We start from the raw sequence: 21076 nt of genomic DNA, 5'->3' as shown, positions 1-21076 counted from the left end.
ATCCTGATCACTTCCGGTCACTCCCCGTGTGATCCCAGTCCCTCCTAGACACTTCCAGTATTACTGTAGTAATTTGCAGTATGTTCCCACACAGTTCCAGTATGGTCACAGTATTACCCCAGCATGGGCTCAGCTGCTCCCAGTATGATCCCAGTTACTGCCAGCGTGGTTTCAGTTGCTCCTAGTGTAATTCCCGGTATGAACCCAGTTAATCCCAGTATGATGCCATTTGTCCCCAGTGTAGTACCAGTTGCTACCAGTCACCTCCAGTATGGCTCCAGTCACTCCCAGATTCTCTAGATACTCCCAGGTTTAAGTTCCTGTGGATGTGTCACTTGGGGACACAGGCAGTGGTAGCCATGGCCGTGCTGAGGATGGGTGGGCTCAGGCATCTCCGAGAGTTTTCTACCCTCAGTGACTCTGGAGCTGTGAATCCCCAGGAGTGCCTAAAGTGACCTGCAGGCTCTGATTAAAATATTTTATATTAGGTGAAAAATTCTTAATTTTAGGTTAAAAGTTGTTAATTTTAGGTGAAAAGGTCTTAATTTTGGGCTAGAAATTGTTCATTTTAGGTGAAAGATTCTTAATTTTAAATGAAAGGTTCTTAGTTTTATGTGAAAAATTCTTACTTTTAGCTGAAGAGGTCCAACCATGGAAATACAGCAACAGGGATGGGGGAGATGGGAAAAAACTGACGCTCCCATAAAGGACAACTGTGGGTGGAAGGGAAATTTTGGGCAACAATGTCCCCTGTCCTCAGGGCGTCCCCTCTGCAGGTCCCTCGCTGGCATGGCATTGACATTTCCTGGGATAAGATAAGGAGGATTTTATCATCCATAATATCTTTCCTGGGAAAAAATCAGGATGAAATCAGGATGAAATCAGGATAAAACCAGGAGGCGTCAGCGTGCCAGGGCAGCCCCTTCCTGCTGAGGGTATCTGGGGTTGGGGGCCTCCCAGGAGGGAATTAAGGATTTCTGTGCTGGGATTCTGTGTGGGAGCTGCCTCTGGGTGGGAAGGACGGGCTGCAGGTGAGGGATCCCCACTCCAAGTAAGGCAAAACCCATCTCCAGCCTGGAGCTGCCGAGGTGCCAGGCAGATCCTGGGGCTGTCAGAGCAATGGATGTGAGAGCAGCAGCAGATTTAAACCATGACTGATCCGTGCAGGCAGAGAACTGGGATTTATCCCTTCCCAATGTTGGAATGAGCCTGAATCGACTGCTGGAGGGGTTGTGGCTGCTCAGATTTGAGGGTTTATCCAGTGGTTCATCCCCTCCCTGATAAATCCGGTGTCTGGTTGTCACTGTGGATTTGTCTGGCTTCAGCTCCCAGAGAGTGAGACTTTTCCATCCTTCCTGCCTCGATTAAGAAGCTGTTTAATATTCCCCTGGAAGTACTTCCCCAGTGTCACCTTCAGTTTCCCAGGAAAGCTGAGCAGATTGTGCTCCTTAAATCTGCTGCTGGGGAACCAGGGAGAACTAGTGTTGCCCTGCCCAGGGCTGCTCCGAACCCCCTGGATTTTCAGTGTTCTCCTGAAAGACTGGTGGTGTAGAGTGATGGCCAGTTCTGGGGGTGCTGCTCTGGAAGCGGGATCCCCCTGCCCTGCCTGGGTGGTCCCAGGGGTCAGCAGGGTGGGGGCCCCCAGATAGCGACATCCAAAGGTGTCCCAGCCCCTTCCTGCAGCTCTGCCCCTGCTGGGGCTGGGGCGTGTGATGGGGGGCTCCGGCCACCTCCAGCACAGGAGGAACCAGGGCAGTGCCCGTCCCCTGGGCTGGCACTGCTGAGGCCTGAGGTCAGTATTGGCCCCTCATGACAAGAAAGACCCTGAGGGGCTGGAGCGTGTCCAGGGCAGGGAACGGAGCTGGGAAGGGGCTGGAGCCCCAGGAGCGGCTGAGGGAGCTGGGAAAGGGGCTCAGCCTGGAGAAAAGGAGGCTCAGGGGGGACCTTGTGGCTCTGCACAAGTCCCTGACAGGACAGGTGGGGGTTGAGCTCTGCTCCCAGAGAACAAGGGACAGGAGAAGAGGGAAACAGCCTCAAGCCGTGCCAGAGGAGGTTTAGGTTGGATATTGGGGAAAACATTTTCACGAGAAGGGCTGCCCCACTGTGTGTCTGTCAGGGTTCATGGTCCCTTCCTTCTGTTTCCCCTTGACTCACCATTTCACCTTTCACAGTGTTTCTCCCTGTGGTCTCCCCCCATGAGTAGGCTGAGCCTCCTCTTGTCCTGCTGGCTGAGCCCCCTCCTGTCCCACAGGCCTTGCTGGGATTGTTGACCCTGAGCTCTGTTCAGGACCTCCACAGTGCCCAGGGGGTTTTAATCCACCTTGCTCCATTTTCACCCTCTTTTCCCAAAGCCCACATATTTGCACAGTCCAGCTTCTCTGGGGTTGTGACCAGAGAGGGGTCGCAGAAGGATTCTGCCCTGGTGGGGCACTGGGGACACTGGGACACCACCCATGGGACACCATGGATGTGCCCCCTGGAGTGTCCCTGGTTCCTGTGGAAGCAGCGCTGATGGGACCCACCCAGCCCAGCCCAGAAGAAGATCCTGGGGCCCCTCAATGTGCAGGTGGACGCTCGTGGGAGCGGAACATGTCCCAGCTGTCACCAAAATCCATGGGGTGGTCTGAGATGGCCGATGGCATCGTGGTGGGTCACAGCAAGAGACACAGGCAACCGTGGTCCTGGGAACTGTGGTCACCTTGCCAGCCAGCAGCCATCTCGTGTCCTTGGCACAGCGAGGGGCCGTGCAGTCCCCTTCCAGAAACTCCTGGGTGGGACGTTCTGCTCCTCTCTGCTCCACACCCAGAGCTGCCCAGAGCCTCACAGCAGGGACACAGCAGGATGCTCCAGCCGCTGAGCAGTGGATTTTGGATTTGCCATTTGACAGCCGCATGGTGTGGATCTGGATGGGATTAATGGTGCAGCCAGTACCTCTATGCTCCAGAGTGAGATTAAAGAGCTGCAGCTATTCCGGGGAAAGCTGCTGGCTGATCCCCAGCCCAGAGAGGACAGTCCCTGTCACTGGAGGGTGACATTAAACACCTCCCTCCCCCCGAACCAATGCTGCCATGCAGCAAAGTGCCGATGGGTTTGGGAACAGGAGCCATCACTATGTTGGGTGTGCAGGAGGATGGGCAGCCCCAGCTCCCAGAGACGGATGGAGTTTCCTGCTCCCCTTAGTCTGGGAAAGAGGAGCAGTATCCCCAGCAGTGTCCCCCAGCTGTGCCCTCAGCTCTCCTGACAGAGAGGGCCCCACAGAAAGGAAGTCCCAGTTTTTATTCCAAGAGTGATCAAACACCTCAGAGTGTCCCCATACACTGAGAAGCCATAAAGCCCTGGAGAGCCCCCGGGACCCCCATCTCTGCCCACTTTGCCCAGACACCGACTGAAGCTCAGCTCTGGGCCTTGGCCTCCCCTCAGCTCTGTTCTGGTGGTGCTGCTCCCCAGCCCTGCATCCTGGGTGGGCATTTGGAGTCTGCAGCAGGGACCCTCCTGCTGCCCCACATGGGGCTCTGGCACTGTCCGGTGTCATGGACTGATTTGGGTGGGAAGGGACCTTCACACCCATCCTGTTCCACTCCACTGCCATGGACACCATGGGTACCAGGGTGGCTGGTCTGGGGGTGGGGGCAGCAGCAGGAAAAGAAGGAGGAGGAAGAGGAAGAGAAGGAGGAGGAGGTAGTAAAGGAGGTGGCAGCTCCTCCTGGCAGCGGCACCAGTTTGAGGCACTCACGAACTGCAGCGTCAGATGCAAATGCTGCAGATGGAGCAGAGAAAGTTCAAGATCTGAGGGTGAAATCCATCCTAAAAAGCAGTTTACATCTCCAAGTGGCCTGTGTCTGCAGAGAGCAGGTGGTTGGCCATCCCTGCGGGAATGTTTGCTCCTGAAAGCCCCAGCTCGTCCCCACCTGCTCCTGCCTTTTCAGCATATTGAACTTCTCTCCCGGGTTTTCCCATCCCTGTGCTAAGCCCCAGCTCCATCTGTTTGCTCTGCTCCCTCTGCGCCTCTGCGACACTCCAGGCCCCAGTTCTCCAGTGCTGGCCCCAGTGCTGACTGGGGGGTCCCGCTCCACAGGGGCTGGTGGGGACAGGGTCCCATCTGTGCAGGCTTGGGCTGGGCGATGCCCCATCCCAGTGTCCTGGCTCTCATCCCATCCCTGTGCCCTGTGTCCTGCTGGGTGGTGGGAGGTGGTGGGGACCCTTGGGATCCGCCGTGCTGGAGGATACTGGCGGCCCAAGGAGACTCAAGATGTCGGCTCAGGGTGATCTGTAAATACCCGTGTGGGGGACAAGCAGCCGGGGCTGAGGCGGGGGGGCATTGCACATCTCTGCTGGAGGAGAAGGAGGAAGAGGAGGAGAAGAGTGAGGAGGAGCAGGAGGCAAAGGAGGAGGAGGAGGGGGCAGGGGAGGTGGGGGTGGCCAGAGCCCACCTGTCAGGGGAAAGTCACCTCGACTCATCCATGCTGCTGCCTCAGCCAGGTGAGGGTGAGGGAGGGATGAGGGATGATGTCCCATCCCTCACCAGGGATAAATCCCAGAATCCCTACCTGAGAGGCTGATGTGGTGGAGGCTGCTGCACGTGGGGTGTCTGGACATTCAAAGGTGCTGAAACGGAGACAATTTATAAATGTTTATGTGACAACTGATGGAGGGCAGGGTTTAGTGGGATACTGGGGAGAAATTCTTCCCTGTGAGGGTGGAGAGGCCCTGGCACAGGTTGCCCACAGAAGCTGTGGCTGTCCCATCCCTGAAAGTATTCAAGGTCAGGTTGGACGGGGTGTGGAGCATCCTGGTCTGGTAGAAGGTGTCCCTGTCTGCAGCAGGGGGTGGAACTGCATGGGCTTTAAGGTCCCTTTCCACCCAAACCATTCTGGGATAATGATGATGATGATTGTGATAGTAGAAGATGGAGAAAAAGGCCATAAGCAAGGACCAAGAGACCCAAACAAAAAACAGGCTGGAGAAAGGCCATTGCAGAGCCGAGCACTGTTGTGTTGCAGTGGTGGGATGGCCCTGCATAGCCCATGTGGATGTAATCCCCTCAGACACATCAGGGAAGAGCCAGTCCAGCTCCTGCTGAGCAGAGCTGTGACTCATAGATCTTTCAAAGACCTTTGGAAGCCTTGGGGAGCATGCAGGTGGGTGTGTAGGCAGGGGGAATATGCAGGTGAGGGGAGCCTGGTGCTATAACAGTTACAGATTTTCTAAATGCTTTCAAGAAAACCCTCATAAAAGTTGTGGTCTAATAAACCCCTTCTCATGGCAGAGGTGGTTGGGATGCACTCAAGGAATCCCAGCAAGGCACAGGAGGTAGGGCGAGAGGGCAGGGAGGTGCTTCTCCCACCCACACACGCCAGCACCCACTGCTGAGTCGCAGAGGATTCCAGAGCCGGGAGGCATTTAGAAACTTCCCAGAGATCTCTCCTCCTCCTTCTCCTCCTTGTTGTCCTCTTCCTCCTTGTCTCCCTCCTTCTCCAACCCTTCCCACCATCACCCAGAGAAGGGCAGAGGGTGGGAACCAGCCCCCAGCTGCCCCCTGAGCCTCCCTGGCACTGAGGCATTGTCCCAGTGGGACTGAGGGAGAAATCCATTGCAATCTTGGTTCTCTCAGCTGTTCACCTTTTTTGTTCCTTTCTTCTCTCCCAAATTCCACTTTCTCATTTAATCTGCCAGGGCCCATGATCCTGGTTTTTTATGTTTCTCAGCCGTTTGGAAGATGTCAGCTAATCCCCAGTGATGCCCCAGTGAGCTCTGCTGGCTCCCATGGCACTGCCAGGGGCTGCCAGCCCTGTGCTCAGCCAGAGCCTTCCTGTGCCCCAGGTCACCGCATGCAAGCTGTTTTAGGGATGGGTACAACGGGAGGGATGTTATCAGCCCCTGCCCATCAGGCATCCCTGAGATGGTTGGACTGTCACCGTGGTGGGTCCCCTGGGTAGTTCCATCATCGTGCCAGCCCTCACCAGAGTGGCCTGGAGCAGCCTGTACTGAGCATACGAGCAGGGTGACAGCAGTCGGCCCTGTGGGCACAGGGTGACCAGGGAGGAGACCCCACCACAGTGGGGCAGCAGCTGGTGGGCACCCAGGAACTTCTTGGGATGGGTCATGTTCCACAGCCTCATTAATGACCTTGGGGTGATTTAACGACGAAGTCACCTCTGAAACGCAGCTGGAGGCAGGGCTGGCACAATGGGGTCCCCAGGCTGGCACAGGGGTCTCCAGCTTGGCACAGGGGGTTTCCAGGCCGGGGCGGGGGAATCCTCCCGTGCCCTGCAGGGCACGGACAGCCGCACAGCACCGGCGCTGTCGTCGGGGTGCCCCGGGGTAGCCGCGGTGGGGTGTGGAGGGACAGGAGCCGAGACTCGTACCCAGGCGAGGGCCAAGCAGGGGGCCAAGCGCCCCGCACCGGGGTGCCGGGCGGGCAGGGGCCGCGGCGGGGCGGCGCAGGGCCGGGCACTGACAGTCCTCCGCTCCCCCTCCTGGTTCCAGCTCCTCCCGCTCTGGGCCGCGGCCCCCCGCTCCTCTCCCGGATCCCAGTGCCCCCTCTCCCCCTCCCGAGTCCCGGTTCCGCTCCCTGCTCTCCCCATCTCGTTGCCCCCGCTCCCCGCCCGCCGCGGGGACGGTCCCGCTGACGCGGGCGGGGCGGGGCGGAGCAGGCGGGAGGCGGTCGGGGGCGGCGGCGGAGCTCGGCGGACCCGCGGACGGACGCGGCTGCGGCCATGCAGCGGCTGCCCGGAGCCCCGCGCCGCTGACCGGCCCTGCCGCCGCCGCGATGAACTTCCCGGGCGGCGCCGGGCAGAGCCCCGGGCAGCAGCAGAGCCTGGCGGCGCCGGGCGGGCCGGTGCCCGTGCCCGTGCCCGGGCCCTCGGGGCCGCAGCCCGGCGGGCCGCCCCCGCCGCAGTTCGGGCTCTCCAACTCGGCCGCGATCCGTGCCGAAATCGGGCGCTTCGAGTCCGTGCACCCCAATATCTACGCGATCTACGACCTCATCGAGCGCGTGGAGGACCTGGCGCTGCAGAGCCAGATCCGCGAGCACGTCATCTCCATCGAGGGTGAGCACCGGGAACCGGGCACGGAACGGGTCACCGGGAACGGGGCACCGAGCCGGGCCATTGGTGCCGCCGCCTTTGTCCCCGCCGCCGCTGCACCTGCGCCCGCTGCCGCCCGCGGGGCCCGGCGGAGCCCGGCCCGGCCCTGCCCGCGGGACTGGGATCGGGATCGCGCCGGGCCCTGCAGCGGCGGGGCCGGGGGCGCGGGGGGCCGGGCGCGGCCTGCACGGGGCCGGGGCCTGTGAGCGCTGCGCCCCCGCCGCCGGCAGCGGGGCCGGGCACGACGGGGCTGCGGGGGCCGGGCGGGCCGGGAGGGAGGGAGCGAAGGGGACACACTCGTCAGCCGCCCCCGCCCCGGGCTCGGCTCCGGCCCCGGCCCCGGCCCCGCAGCGATGGTGGTCGCGGCCGGGCCTGCGCAGGGCCGGGGACTCCGCCCGCGGCCTCTGCCGGGAGCGGCGGGCGGGGGCGGGCGCTGGTCCGGCATCGGGGCGGGGGGGGTCTGTACTCGGCATCGACGGGGAACGGGATCCGCCGGAGCCCGTTAACATTAGAAATGCAGAAAACTGCAGCCCGAGTCCCGGGAACCGGCAGTGAGGGGAGCGATGGAGCCGAGGAACTGCAGAGGAGCCGAGGGGCTGCGATGGAGCTGGGGGAGTGGGATGGGGCCGAGGGGCTGCGATGGAGCTGGGGGACCGCCATGGGTGAGGGACCGCGGTGCAGCCGATGGGCTGAGATGAGGGAGAGGGACTGGGATGGATCTGGAGGCCAGGATGGGCGAAGGGCTGCGGTGGAGCCGACAGGCTGCGGTGGAGCTGAGGGGAGGGGAAGGTTGATCGTGGTGTGCTGAGGCCCACTGCGGGCCGGCAGGCTCTGGCAGCCCCCCAGCCTAAGGGTCCCTCTGCCCTCGGTGAGCCCAAACCTCCAGGTTTCTGCAGGTGGCCCACAGCAGGGAAGGCTGCAGGGCTGTGGGTGCCTTTGGTCTGTGTGAGGAGCCCCGGTCCAGCTTGGTGCCTGCTAAGCACAGCCGTTTCCCTGCCCTGGGTTTTGCTGTCCTTGCTTGGTGGTGGCAGCATGCTCAGCTCCGTTCCTGCTGCCTCCCACCAGGAATGTCACTGCAGGGGCACACGAGGTGGTTTTGGGGAGTGGTGGCCCTGCTATAGGGGTGCTGGCCACCATGGTGATGCTGCATAGGAGAAGCAGCCTGGTTACTTCTCCAGAGGCCTGCATCCCACTTTGGTCCTTTTGGGTTTCTGTGGAAAGGATGGAAGGAAGACGGATTGTAAGAAGAGTCTGAAAGGCTGCATGGGTTGAGGGAATGTAAATCCCAGAATTTATCAGCCTCATGCTGCAAGGACAAAGGACACTCAATGGGGTCAAGACAGGGTGGGTGTAAAACCCTGGGCTGATGCTGGAGGGCCTTTCCACCTCTGTGGAGGTCTTCAGCCACAGAAAGCTGTTGAGTTGATGGAACTCGAGGAGAAGAGGAAAGGGACTCAGGCTGGATGGAGATGGGTGGGAGCACCAGACTGGCACAGGCCGTGGCAGTGGCTCAGTCCGATACATTGGGGTCCCGCCAGTCCAACTGGGGGAGTCGCGGTGGGCTGGTGGGGAAGGACTGTCTTGTGCCCATTCCCATGGGGCTTCTGCAGCTCTCCCTTGTTTGTGCCTCTGATGACAGCTGCGGTGGGAGTCCTGAGGTCACTGGTGACATGATCTGATCTTGTGTGTGGCTCCTGCGCTGCGGGACAGAGGAGCTGCGAGCTGAGACGTGGCGGGGCTATGCCTGAGGTGCTCCCAGAGTTGCCTCTGTGGGCAGAGCCGTCCTAGGCGCCGTGTCCCTGCCCCTTGTCCCTCTGCAGGGATGCTGAGCCACCCGGGGTGCTGGGCGCCTGTCCCGTCCTGCGCCCCCAGCCGCGGCAGTGGGTGCTGGGCACGTTGGTGGGAGGCGCGCGTCTCTTAGCAACTCCTCTGGTGCGTGGTTCCTCCTGTTGCTCAGGAAGGTGTGAACACACACACCGGCCTCTTGTGCGCTGCTGAGGTGCTCAGGGCTTCCCAAAGCACCCTGTGTCTCCCAAAATGAGGGCTGAGGGGTGCCCTGCACGCAGCTGGCTGTGACACGTCTCACCTGGTGTCCACAGGGCTGTGAGATGGTGCCAGAGGCTGCGTGTCCTCGGGGGCTTTGCCTGCTCAAGCCGCAGCTCCATCCTGTCTCCTCTGAGCCTTCCCTGTGGATCTGCAGCAGGAATCCCACAGATTTCCTTCTCTTGGCTGCATTCCCTTATTACCTGCCAGGCACTGGGATGAATCCTGATCCTGGTGAAGTGTGTGCTGTGGTTGTACAGTTACCTGTGACCCGTTACCGGGTGTGTGTGAATGAATTAACAGGGGTTAATTAACGGCTGGAAGAGCCTTGCTGGAGATGTTATCGTTCGTGGAGTGCCTGGGTCTGGAAGGGAATTTCCTTCTAAACTGCCGGTTTGGGGCTTGATACAGAAATGTCTGGAAGAGGATTTTGTTTGTTGATGTTCCTGATCTGAAGATCAGAGTTGGTGACCGGGACGACGGCTCATGGTCTGAAAATCCATGACGGAAGTTGCCAGTGAAACCCCAAATTCAATTTCCTAACACTTGAGCACTGGATCTTGCAGGACTTGCTCATGTCCTCCTGCCAGATTGCTTTCCTGTAGGCAATTCCTTCATTTTTGAAAGGGAAAAGTTGAAGGCAGTACTGTGCTGCAGTGGGGCAGGGAGTCCAAGCTGCCCACCCTCTGCCAGGGCCAGGGCTGCTGGTGTCCCTGCGGGGGTGTCACCACAAGGGTGTCACTGTTACAGCCATGCTGGCAGTGGAGTCAGGGGGCTTGGCAGAGCTGTACAGAACCGCGGGGAGGTCTGTGACAGTGTGGCACTGCCAGGAAGGGGGGTGGAGTGGGTGTTGGGGGGCTGCTGCGGCCAGAGCCCTGCCAGGCCCCTGGACTTGGAGAACAAGCCTTTCCCAAGGAGTTTGAAGCCCACGATGGGGTGAGAGCCAGCTGCGCCTGCTCATGGGTCAGCATCAGTGGTGCCACTGTGGGAATAAAGAAAAATCTGCTCTGTTTTGGTCTCCTCCTTGAGTTGGAGCTTCATTCGGAGGTGATGGGGGCAGAGGGGCTGAGGAGCACTGGGGCTGGGGGAGATGGCAGGTTGGGCTGGTCGCCAGCATCAGCTGCATCACAGGCAGGACCTGGAGTTTTTTGGTAGTTTCTAACCACCAAATTTGGACAGATTTTCAGGGGGCTTGCAAAAAGCGATTCCCTCATTCTAGGCTGCTTTCCTTGCCAAGTTGTGGAGACTGCTGCAAGCTGCTGAGTTCTATAAAAGATTTCATATCTGCATAAAGCAAAATGATACCAACCTGGGGCTGGTGCAGCCTCTGCTCACAGTAAATGTGACCTCCAACGTTGCGACTCTGGGACAGGCTACAGACAGAACCATATTAATAGAGTTTGTAATTAGAGCAGTAATTGCACAGTGCTTAATTTCTTTCCTAGAAATGAACTTTGAGCAGTGACCAGAATGCAGGTTTGAGGAGAGCGAGTAATGCCTCTGGTGCAGAGGGTTACCTGAGGGACATGCAGGACAGGCTGAAAGTAGCATGGAACCATCATGGATCCATGGACAGATGGGAGAGACAGCACCAGCAAGATGGAATAGTGAAAGAAGATCATGATATGGGACTGAAGAGATGGTTACACAGAGGTTTTCTGGGTGTGTAAAGTGGTGAAGGCAGGAGGGAGAGGTAGAAGGGAGATAAGAAGTAGGAGAGATTCCCTCAACCGAGCTTTTGCCAAATGATGGGAATTTTCTTCTGACATTTGTGGTTGTGCACATGCCTTGCAGCCCACCTAAAGCTCAGCTGTCTGGGAGAGCTTGGAGAGGGTTTGAGCCATGGTGAGGACTCAGTGGCCAGGGAGCAAGACCAGGAATCTCTCTGTAGTCAGTTTTACCTGGAGCACATGGTTTTCCCTTTGTTGTCCTTTCTCACCTCTCCCACTCGCCTCTAAACCCATGTGGGTTCCTGTCTGCAGTTTAAGAAGCAGGATTAGTTTGGGAAAGCTCTCCTCTACAATTTCCAGCTGTTGCTGGTCTGGCAGAGGCTTGGGATGAGAGAAGCTCTGCAGAATGTCTGTGGTGGCTGGGAGCAGCCTGGATGTCCGTGACCTCCACATCTGCTCTGCCGGGCAGGGGCTACCCCACTGCCGGTTCTCCATCAGGGCCTGGCTGTCGGCTGGGTGTGAGGCCAACATGGACCATTGGGTCACTTGGTGTAAATAGCCTATCCCAGGATTTTAGCCTTAAAAAATAAGGCCTCTGGTAATGCCTTATTTTTTGGAGGTACAGCCCTGGGCCTTTCTGCCTCAGGAGTTTACTCCATCATAACCTGTCTTGCTGTCAATAATTGCTGTCACTTTTCCAGCTGGCATCTGGTGTTTTCTGCATTTCTCTCTGAGGAAGGACTGCTTTGATACTGTTTAAAGCCGCTTGTACCAGTTACTGAGGTCACTTTGCCATCTTTCTTTCTGATGAGTTAAATTGGCTGAACTTCATCATTCTGTTCAGTTCCAGCACAAGTCTTCCAGCTCCATGCTCCATCCTTCCCCAACGTCTTTTGAAACTGGCTCCTGGTGTGCTGATGCACAAAGCAAACTGAGGCAGGAATTGCCACTGATGCAGGGTCTTCTGGAGGAAGATGAGGACCCTCCTTGCTGGAGCCCTCCAGTCCTGCCAGGCTTGGGGAGCCCCGCACTGCCAGGCTGCACGCTGGGCTCGCCATGTCTTCGCTCTGCTGAATCAGCCTCGAGTAAATGACACCCTTTGGGAAGGAGAGCATTCTGCTTAGCCAGCTTTTTCTTGCTAATTCCATGACCTCTGCAGAACTGCCCTGTTTATGTGTGCCTGTAGTTCCTGAGGGCTGGGAAACCACAGGCCATGGTGCTGGGGTGCTGTAGGGGGAGCTGCAAACTCCAAAGCCATCGGCGCATCCCTGCTCCAGGGCCGGAGCTGGGGATTCTGGGCAGCTGTGTGGCTCCTGCTGTACTGCCCCCTGCATTCAAGGCAAGGTTCCTCTGGCACTGTGGTCTCCAGATTTCCTGGAAGTTAAGGGCAAATCACAGAACCAGAGAATGGTTTGGGTCTCAGACCATGTTGTTCCACCCCCTGCCATGGGCAGGGACACCTTCCACTATCCCAGGTTGCCCCAAGCCCTGTCCAACCTGGCCTTGAACACTTCCAGGGATGGGGCAGCTGCAGCTTCTGTGGGCAACCTGTGCCAGGGCTTCACCACCCTCACAGGGAAAAACCTCTTCCCAATATCCCATGTAACCCTGGCCTCTTGTCCATGGGAAGCCATTCCCCCTTGTCCTGTCACTCCAGTCCACTATCCAAAGTCCCTCTCCAGCTCTCCTGGAGCCTCTTTAGGCACTGGAAGGGGCTCTAAGGTCTCCAGAACCTTCTCTTCTCCACGTGAACAGCCCAGCCTGGCACCAGAGCAGAGGGGCTCCAGCTCTTGGAGCAGCTCCTGTTCTGATTGTGTGCTCTGTGTTGTTTGGGTGAGGAGGCTGTGGTCTCAGGGCTGATTCCCAGGAGAGGCTCCTAAGGGCTCCTAAGCCTGGCTGAGGCTGTTGGCAGGACTGGCACTGGTCAGCATCTCATGGCACCAGTGCCTGGCACGAGCAGCACAAGCAAAAGGATCTACCTGGAAAGAGTCCTGGAGCAGATTCTGATGTGACAGGAGACCCTGGCCCCCCAGGAGTGATGGCAAGAGCCAAAGCACAGCTGAAGGAGCCTTTAGCATGCTTAAACAAATAAATCCTATGTTTTTACAGAGTTTTATGTTGTGGCCCAAGTCATCTGGAGGCATCTTTGCCAGGTGCAGCTCTCACCTTGCTGAGCTTACAGCTGGAGAATCTGGTCTTGGGGAAGAGTCAGAAAATCAGAAAAGGCCATTGCTTGATGCCCTGATCGATAGGAGTTGGGAGGGATGGTGAAACTGTAGCAGGAAGGCTGGAGGATGGTTCTGATGGCTGGAAGCTGAGCAGGATGGAATTGCAGGTGCTGTGCTGAGGGAGATAAAGATTCTTGGTGCTCTGGGGGCAAGAACTTGGTACTGCAGCTAAAGAGGAAAATCTGGGGATGTCAAGATACACGGGGGAAGATCAGGATTTGGAGGTGGGCTCAGGACGGAATTGGGAATCTCTGTGGCTGCAGTTTCAGTTCCCTTGATCCAATACAGGCATGGTTGCTGCAGGCAGGGACAGTGCAGCTCTTCCCACTTGGCAGCTCCACCTACCCATCCCTGTGATCAGGAGCTGCTCTGGCAGGAGCCAGGCATGTGTTGGGTTTGGTTCAGTCAGTTCTCAGCTGCTCGTGGTGTGACCACGTGAATGCAGGTGGTGAGGAGGGGGAATGCATGGTCTGGTCTGGGGCAGGCAGAATAGCCCTGGATTGTGCTGATCCGAGCTGTGCTGATGGCAAAGCTCCGTGTGCCAGGTGTCCTGACCGTGGCAGCAGCACCAGCAGTACCTGGGGAGGAGCTGGGAGCCTGGTGCCCGTTCAGGGACACGCTCCGGGTGTTTGCCCAGACACTGGCTGGTCTCCCTGTGCTCGCTGTGGGTCGGTGTGATGTCAGTCCTTGCTGGCTCTCCGCCTTTCCAGCACAACTGTTGTGGGAAGTCCCGACGTAACTCTTGTCCCAGCATAAACTCCAGATTTCTCAGGAGTTTCACAGCTTGGTTGCACAGAGCTTTTTCCAGTTTAGGGATGCTCTGCACTGACTGTTGCTCCAAGCAGCCGTGTCCTGCTGACCCGGGCCTCTGTCAGAACAGGGGCAGCAGTGATCCTGTCTGCAGAGCTGCCTCTGTGCTGCATGTGGGGTGAGCCCTCGTGCATTCCCGCTGTGCTTGGGCTGGAGTTGCCAGGCTCTCTGGGAGTACCCGGTGGGAGTGGTGCGAGTGGGGCCAGCTTTGGGCAGTTGACTGTGAGTCACTCATCTGCCATTCGTTTTCAGGAGCTTTCCCAAAGCTGCTGACAGAGCATGTCCCCTGTCTGCATAGACACCTTCCAGTGTTGGGCACTGCTGGGCTCTCACCTCCTCTGGAATCTCACTGAGATGGGAATGTAGGGCATGGTTGCATCCAGGCTGGTTGTTCTGAGCTAGTGATGGGACTTTTGCTTAATTTGAGTGGCCAAATTAGATCTAAATGATGTCTGATCTGGTCCTAAACTGTGTTTCCAGCTGGGCTGGCTGACATGGGATGGTCCTACACTGGGGAATACTGGGTGCTCTGGTACCTGGGGCAATAGGGTACAGCCTTTGGGCTAAAATCCCCTCGTAGCTGGCATGGATGTGGGGGGAGTAGGCAGTGGCCACATGGTCTGGAGGAGCTGGCACGGTAGCCTGGCTGCTGGGAATTGAGGGATGCAAGAGCTGCCCCAGCCTGTGATCGGAGCTCAGCACCTTGATGGGCATCTCGGCAGTACCACAATGCCCTTATCACATCCCTCCCTGTCAGGAGGAGGCCTTTTCTCCTTGTTATCCTGCCTTCCTGCTTTGGCATCAGATTTTTTTTTTTAAAGTTGTTCTCCAAGACTTCCTGCAAGTTGTCACCTCCCTATGCAGCAGCTGCAGGGATTGGGAATCCATGTCTGTTGTGTTTCTGCCTGCAGTGCCCTTCATGGAAGAGACACCTGTCGTCTCACTCCTGCTGCCTCCCGCAGCTCTGGGCAGCACTGGGAGCACGGGTCCCATGGGTGCCTATTCAGGTGGATTTCCTGTAGTGGTGTAGTGAGTGCAAGAAATCTTCTGGGGCAAGAAAGGTAAAAATTAAGATAATTGTAGCTGCTTCCCTACTGTAAGGAGGTTTGTGTGATTATGACCTTTTGCGTGCCTGCTTACCTCTCCTGCCTCAGTGACTTTCAGACCTGCTGTCCAACCTTGTACAACCAAACCTTGCTGCTTCTGAATTCCCATAAATCCTAAGGAAATAGATTTCCAGACAGAGCAGAGCACCCCAGCTTGTGGCATGCAGAGGGAAAGGGATGTTTGCATCTGTCCCGGGTGTCTGGCTGCAGTGGGGCTGCATGTCCACTCTGGAAGCCCTGGCTGTGAGTCACTGGGGAATTCCTGCCTGGGGTCATGTGTGAGATCTGGTTCTGGCCATGTGATCTATGTGATGAAATCCACTCCGGCCTCAGGGCTCTGCGCCACGCTCCCAGCTGCTGCATCTGGAATCCTGGCTGGGTCCTGCTGGTCCCAGAGTCCCAGGGGTGGGAGCTGCTGACTGCGGGTTGCCTCGGTGGCCAGCGTGGGCTGTTGGCCCTGGCTCCCGCAGTGGGCGCAGTGCTCACTGGCTCCTGCCCTTGATTTTGGACATTTACCCCAGCAATGACTCCTGTGGTAGGGAAAAGGGGTCTGGCCTTCAGAGAGGGACTTTGAGCAAGGGACTGGAGTGACAAGACAAGGGGGAATTTGTCTTCCCATGCATGGGATATTGGGAAGAAATTTTTCCCTGTGGGGGTGGTGAGGCCCTGGCACAGGTTGCTTAAAATGGTTGTGGCTGCCTCATCCCCGGAAGTGTTCAAGGCCAGGTTGGATGGGCCTTGGAGCAACCTGGGATAGTGGAAGGTGTCCCTGGCCATGGCATGGGTGGGACTGGGTGGGCTTTAAGGTCCTTTCCCACTTGAACCATTTGGTGTTTCTATGATCAGCCTCTGGTGAGTGCTGTCCATCCCCAGTGTCTGGAGGATCGAGCGAGGCTGGAGGAGCACACACCCATGCAGGATGCCACACTGGCGGCAGGTGGCCAAGGCCAGTGCAGTTCCTGGTGAGAGGTGGGTGCTGCAGGGCTGATGGTGCCGTGGCCCTTCCACTCGGGAGCAGTTCGGTGGGAGAAGCTTTTCCTCATCCTGGTTTTTCACTGCAGTCAGCCCTTGCAGCCTCACCTCGTCAGGTCCTGTGTATGGGAGCACAGGGCCGACCTTGCTGTGGAGGGCTTGGAGTTGACCTAAAAGTGAGAGGCAGGTGCTGATGAGCACATGGGGGGGCTTTGTCAGGACATGGAGCTCCCAGGTCAGCCACCTCACCTTGGGTGATTTGGGTGTTCCTGGTGGGCACAGAGCTTGGGGGAGCTTCAAGGAGCTCTTTGGAAGAGGAGAATAAAGTGATTTCAGGTGGTTTACATAGAGCTTTTCCAACATGAAGCACAAACAGAAGGAAGCAGGGAGGTGTTTGCTGGAATTCAGCCGCTGGTGAGAGGAGCTTCTGCCAGGGTTTGGGAGGGAGACAGTGGAGGAAGGATGGTTGTTATGGAATGAGGCATTTGGGAGGAGGAAGACACGCAGCTCGCGGTTGACGTGACAGAAGAGGAGGGCCCGGAGGGGGATTCAGAGGGAGCATTCGCCTGCTGAAGAGAGAGGTTAGGGAAATAATTCCAGTGGCAGCAATGTTGTGATTGAATAGGGATGAGGTAGGATTTTATGGGTTATAGGCACTTTTGGGGAAAAGGGGCAGTAGTGGTCGATGCAGAGTGGACGCTGGGGGCCTTTGGCTGTGTGGCCAGGGGACAAGGAGGTTTCAGGGACTGGAGCTCATGTAGCTCTGCAGGGGTTTAGGGACAGCCAGGATGAGAGGTGAGGAGAGGGAAAGGAGGATCCATGAACTCTCACTGTCTGAGTCATGTCCTCGAGTCCCAGACAGGGTCTGAGTGACGTCCCTCGTCCCTGAGCAGCAAGGGCTTGGGGGCAGATGGGACAAAGCTGGGATTAGCAGCAGTTCTCTTTAATCATGTGGACCTTGGGCTTGTGGTGCACACTTGAAATGCTGGAGGGGAAAAGAAGCTGAGACTTCGTTTTGGACAGGAGACAGTCCAGGAATAGAAAAGCAGAACTATGAATCATCACACAGAGCTGAGGGATGGCGTTAAATTAAAGGCTGGCTGGAGGAAGCGTGGAAGAAGAAGGGAAGGTGCTATGGGCAGAGCCATGTGAGACACCCAAAAAACAGCAACACTGGAGGTGGAGAGTGAGGATGGTCTGTCTGAGGCCGGTGAAAAAAGCTGTAGAGAATCAGGAGGAGAACAAAAAGGATAAAAGAATTGCTGGAATCAACGAGGACAAACTGTTGTGGCCAGTTTGGTTCCTGAGAGAGGAGCTGCAGGGTCCAGAAGAGCCCAGAATCTGCAGGTGAGGCAGGAACAACCTTGTGCAGTCCCCTGGTGAGACAGAAAACAGAGATCCTGGGGTGGGGATGTCTGTCCTCCTGGGAAATGAAGGCCTGTCAGTGACATCAGACACCTTCCCAGGAGACTGGAGAGAATTTGCAGAGAGGTGGATTTGGTGCATGGACTGTTGGATGGGTGAGGAATTGCATAGATGGCCGCATCTAAAGGTTTATGGTCAGTGGCCAAATGGAAACCAGTAATGAACACTGTCCACCCCGGGTCCGTACTGGGACCAGTACTGGTTAATATCTTTATTAATGACACAGACAGTGGCACTGAGTGCACTCTTGGTGTGTGTGCAGGTGACACAAAGCTGGGGGGTGCAGGTGACAAGCTGGAGGGCAGGGATGGCATCCAGAGGGACCCTGAGAAAGGAGTGGCCCATGGGACCCTCATAAAGTGCCAAGTGCAAGGCCCTGCACCTGGTTCTGGCCAATCTGCTGTACCAGTACAGTCTGGGGCACCTTTCACTATCCCAGGGTGCTGCAAGCTCTGCCCAACCTGGTCTTGGGCACTTCAGGGATGGAGCAGCCGCAGCTTTTCTAGGCATCCTCTGCCAGAGCCTCACCACCATCACAGGGAAGAATTTAATCCCAGTATCTAATCTAAATCTCCTCTTTTAGTTTAAAACTATTACCCCTTGGTCTGTCACTGTCTGCCCATGTAAAACATCTGACATTACATTTTTTACTGGAAGTTTCAGTGAGTCCTGTGGCCTCTGCCTGTGCTGATCTCCTCTTTGCTCTTAGTCGTGGAAACTTACACAAAGGGGCTTAAACTCCCCCTGTCCTCAGCATCATTCCTCAGTGTCTTCTCTGTCCCCTGTGGAACAGGCCAAGCCTTCCTGTGTCCTTATGTTGGTCGCTGAGGTACCTGGGATTCGCCTCTTGATTCTGCTGTTTGTCACTGGTCACCTCTCACTCTTTGTGTAGCTGCTCTGGGCTCAGACTAGGGTGCTGCTGCCACTCCCTTATTTTTATCCTTATTAATCTGGCCTCATTTCCAGTTTCCCTGTGCATGCCTTCCCGTGCCAAGCCTGGTATGGAGCTTGGGTGAGCCAAGCTGGTCTCCTACCACACTGGTTTCCTCTGCACTGGGATGATATCTGTGTGTGCCATCACTGCTGCTTCAGGGACCCAACAGCTTTTTGTAATCTTTTTTTTTGTTTTCTCTTTTTCTTTTTTCCTTGTGGATTTGCTTCCAGTAAGATCTTGCCTGTGGAGTTTGGTAATCGTAGAATTCCGTAATGGTTTGGGTTGAAAGGGACCTTAAAGCTCATCCAGTTCCACCCCCTGCCCTAGGCAAGGACATCTTCCACGAGAGGAGGTTGCTCCAAGTCCTGTTCAACCTGGCCTTGAACACTTCCAGGGACGGGGAGTCCACAGCCTCTCTGGGCAATAGCTGCCTTGGTGGAGTCTCTGCAGTTTGCTGTCCTTCCTCCCACAGACTGTACGAGCTTGTGGACAGTCTTTCCTGCTCTGCCTCCTCCCATCAGCTTGCCTCAGAGGGTCAGCTGAAAGATGCTCTGGTAGACTGCAAGAGGTGGAAATTGAGTTGGAGAGAGTCTAAGAGAAAATCGAGGACAAAATGACACGTGGCCTGGTACAAGTGAGAAATGGGCATGGGAGGAGGTGCCCAGCCCCTTTGCAGGGCTGGGAGTGGATTTTTGGGGAGGGGATTGCACAAGGTGATGAGGTGTTCGGGGAGCTCTGGTGGTGAGAGGTGAGGGGTAGACCTAAATGTTCCTCTTGGAAGAGAAAATGCCTAAATGTGTGTTGGGTTTAGTCAGCTGGTTTGCAGGCTCTGTGGGTTTGTGGGCTTTGGTTTAAAACAAACTTTGATACTGGAGTATCTGTTCCATTGCTGTCCATGTATTGTGAACTAATAAATGGTATCATCGTCCCCCTGATCAGTTTAACTGCACTGCCATCCAGGCAGGTTGGGAAGTACTTTGTCCAGCTGGAAAGGTCTTGGTTCCCCCATTGCTGGGGGTCTTCACACCCTCCTGGGGCAACAATTGAAGGGAGCCCAACCACTGCTTCTTCAGTCGGTTGTTCCAGTCATTAATTCCTCCAGCTGCTGATAGTTCCTGTTTAATTCCCAATTTGCATTCATCTGTTTTAAAGTTCATTTTCTCACTTGTTTCTTTAGATTGGACTAAATAAAACTTTGTTACCTGAATGTTATTCCCTGAGAAGTTTACTGTTAACTTCATCATCAATTATCTCTTGATGTTCTTTCTGGGAAGTAAATCGCATAATGCTCATTAAAAGTCTCTTCATGAGTTCATTTCCTGTGGTCTTCAAAGAGTTTTTATGGCTCTTCCTTACACAGTGTTCTTAAAATGAAAATCATCAGATTATAGGCAGTGTGCTCTCACTTGACCCAGCCATAGTTCCATGAACTGTAAATCCAGTTTCTTTCTCTGCTGGCTGCTCTTTTTCATGAAATCCCAGAGTTGGTTTGGGTTGGGAGGAACCTTAAAGGTCATCTGTGGTCTATGTTTATTAGAGCTCTGTTGTCTGGTGTATCCATCCACCGCCTCCTGATGGTTGATGATGTGAATCCACACCGATGGTTCCTGGTCACCCAGTCATTTCTCCTGTGTTGGAAACACCACAAAAGGATGTGGTCTGGGGTTTGGGGCTGGGGGATCTGAATGTCCCAGCATTCCTGGCATTTGCCACTTCACCTCTCTTGGACCTGGCATAATAAAAGTGTTTTCCCAATTGTCTGAAGCTTTCCAACATCATTGGTAAGGCTCCAGGTGTCACTGGAGTCCTCTTACTGGTTGACGTGGATCTCTGGCTGTTCTGAGCCTGGTCCTGCTGTGTTTATTGTAAATGACTTTGTGAAGTGATGGTTTATAGAGGGAGTGAGCGTTCTATGAGAATGGGTTACACGGTCATTGAAACATTGGCGGACTTGTTTATGTCATGGAACCATGGATCACTTCGGGCTGCAAGGACCTTCAAGGTCGTCCAGTCAAACCCTGTGTCAGCAACACCTGAACCACCTGGAGGAGTGGGATCAGCTGTTACATGAATTGTTGTTTAAAAACATCCAGTTCCATTGACTCCATCCCCTTCCCAGAGACTGGCGTCAGCAAGGGCTGCTGGGGGGGGTATGAGGTCACTTTGCTCTATTCCAGCCATTCCTGAATAGCTCTGTTATTTCAATATTTATTAAAAATTAGCATGAGCAGGAGTGTGAGCTTACTCTTCCTCGCTCTTCCTCACACCATTGCATTCAGGTTGTTTGTGCCTTTAAATTAGTTACATTTTTTAATGACGTTTTCTAAATTGTTTCTGCTAATGGTTTTGCCATTCTACATTTGTGTTTGCTCTTCCTGAGTGTTTGTGTCAGCGCCTCTGGTGCCGTCTGTGCGAGGCCCAGCAGACCCCTGCCCCTGGACCTGCTCTGGGAGCGAGCCATGCCTCCCTGCACGGGTCCGTGCTCCACACAGCCGCTTCCTGCTGCTCTCAGCATTGTTAGAGACTCGTTTTCCTGAAGGCTTCAACTTCCTACACCATTTTTGATGCTTCCTGCTTTCAAGATTGCATTGACATCTGTTTCCTCCTCTTTCTTCTTACTTCTTACCCTTTTTGGGGCAGTTTGGATGTCACTCACCTCCAGGTGGGTACAGGAGTTATAGCCGAATTGTTGTCGTGGTGTTTTTGTGAGGTGTTGGCATTTGGGCTGTCTGATCAATTGTGGAAGTGTGAAAACCCAAACCACAGCAAAAGCCCCGAACTGGGGCTTAGAATCCTGGAATGG

The 21076-nt window shown here is 55.9% G+C and overlaps 1 protein-coding gene across 2 annotated transcripts in view; it reads left to right on the top strand.

Moving 5' to 3' along the window:
- Window positions 1-6676: 6676 nt before the first annotated feature.
- AGAP3 (ArfGAP with GTPase domain, ankyrin repeat and PH domain 3) overlaps window positions 6677-21076 on the top strand; it is a gene marked incomplete at its 5' end in the record, with an annotated part of 110618 nt that continues 96218 nt past the window's right edge. For both annotated transcript variants that reach the window (XM_082302644.1, XM_082302645.1), the window contains one exon: window positions 6677-7049. In XM_082302644.1, the coding sequence (XP_082158770.1) occupies window positions 6770-7049 (280 nt within the window). The remainder of the gene's footprint in view (window positions 7050-21076) is intronic.

Source organism: Coloeus monedula, assembly GCF_965178545.1.
Source record: "Coloeus monedula genome assembly, chromosome: 1".
Lineage (NCBI taxonomy): Eukaryota > Metazoa > Chordata > Aves > Passeriformes > Corvidae > Coloeus > Coloeus monedula.
The sequence above is the reverse complement of the archived record's forward strand: the minus strand, read 5'-3'. Positions and strand labels throughout refer to the sequence as shown.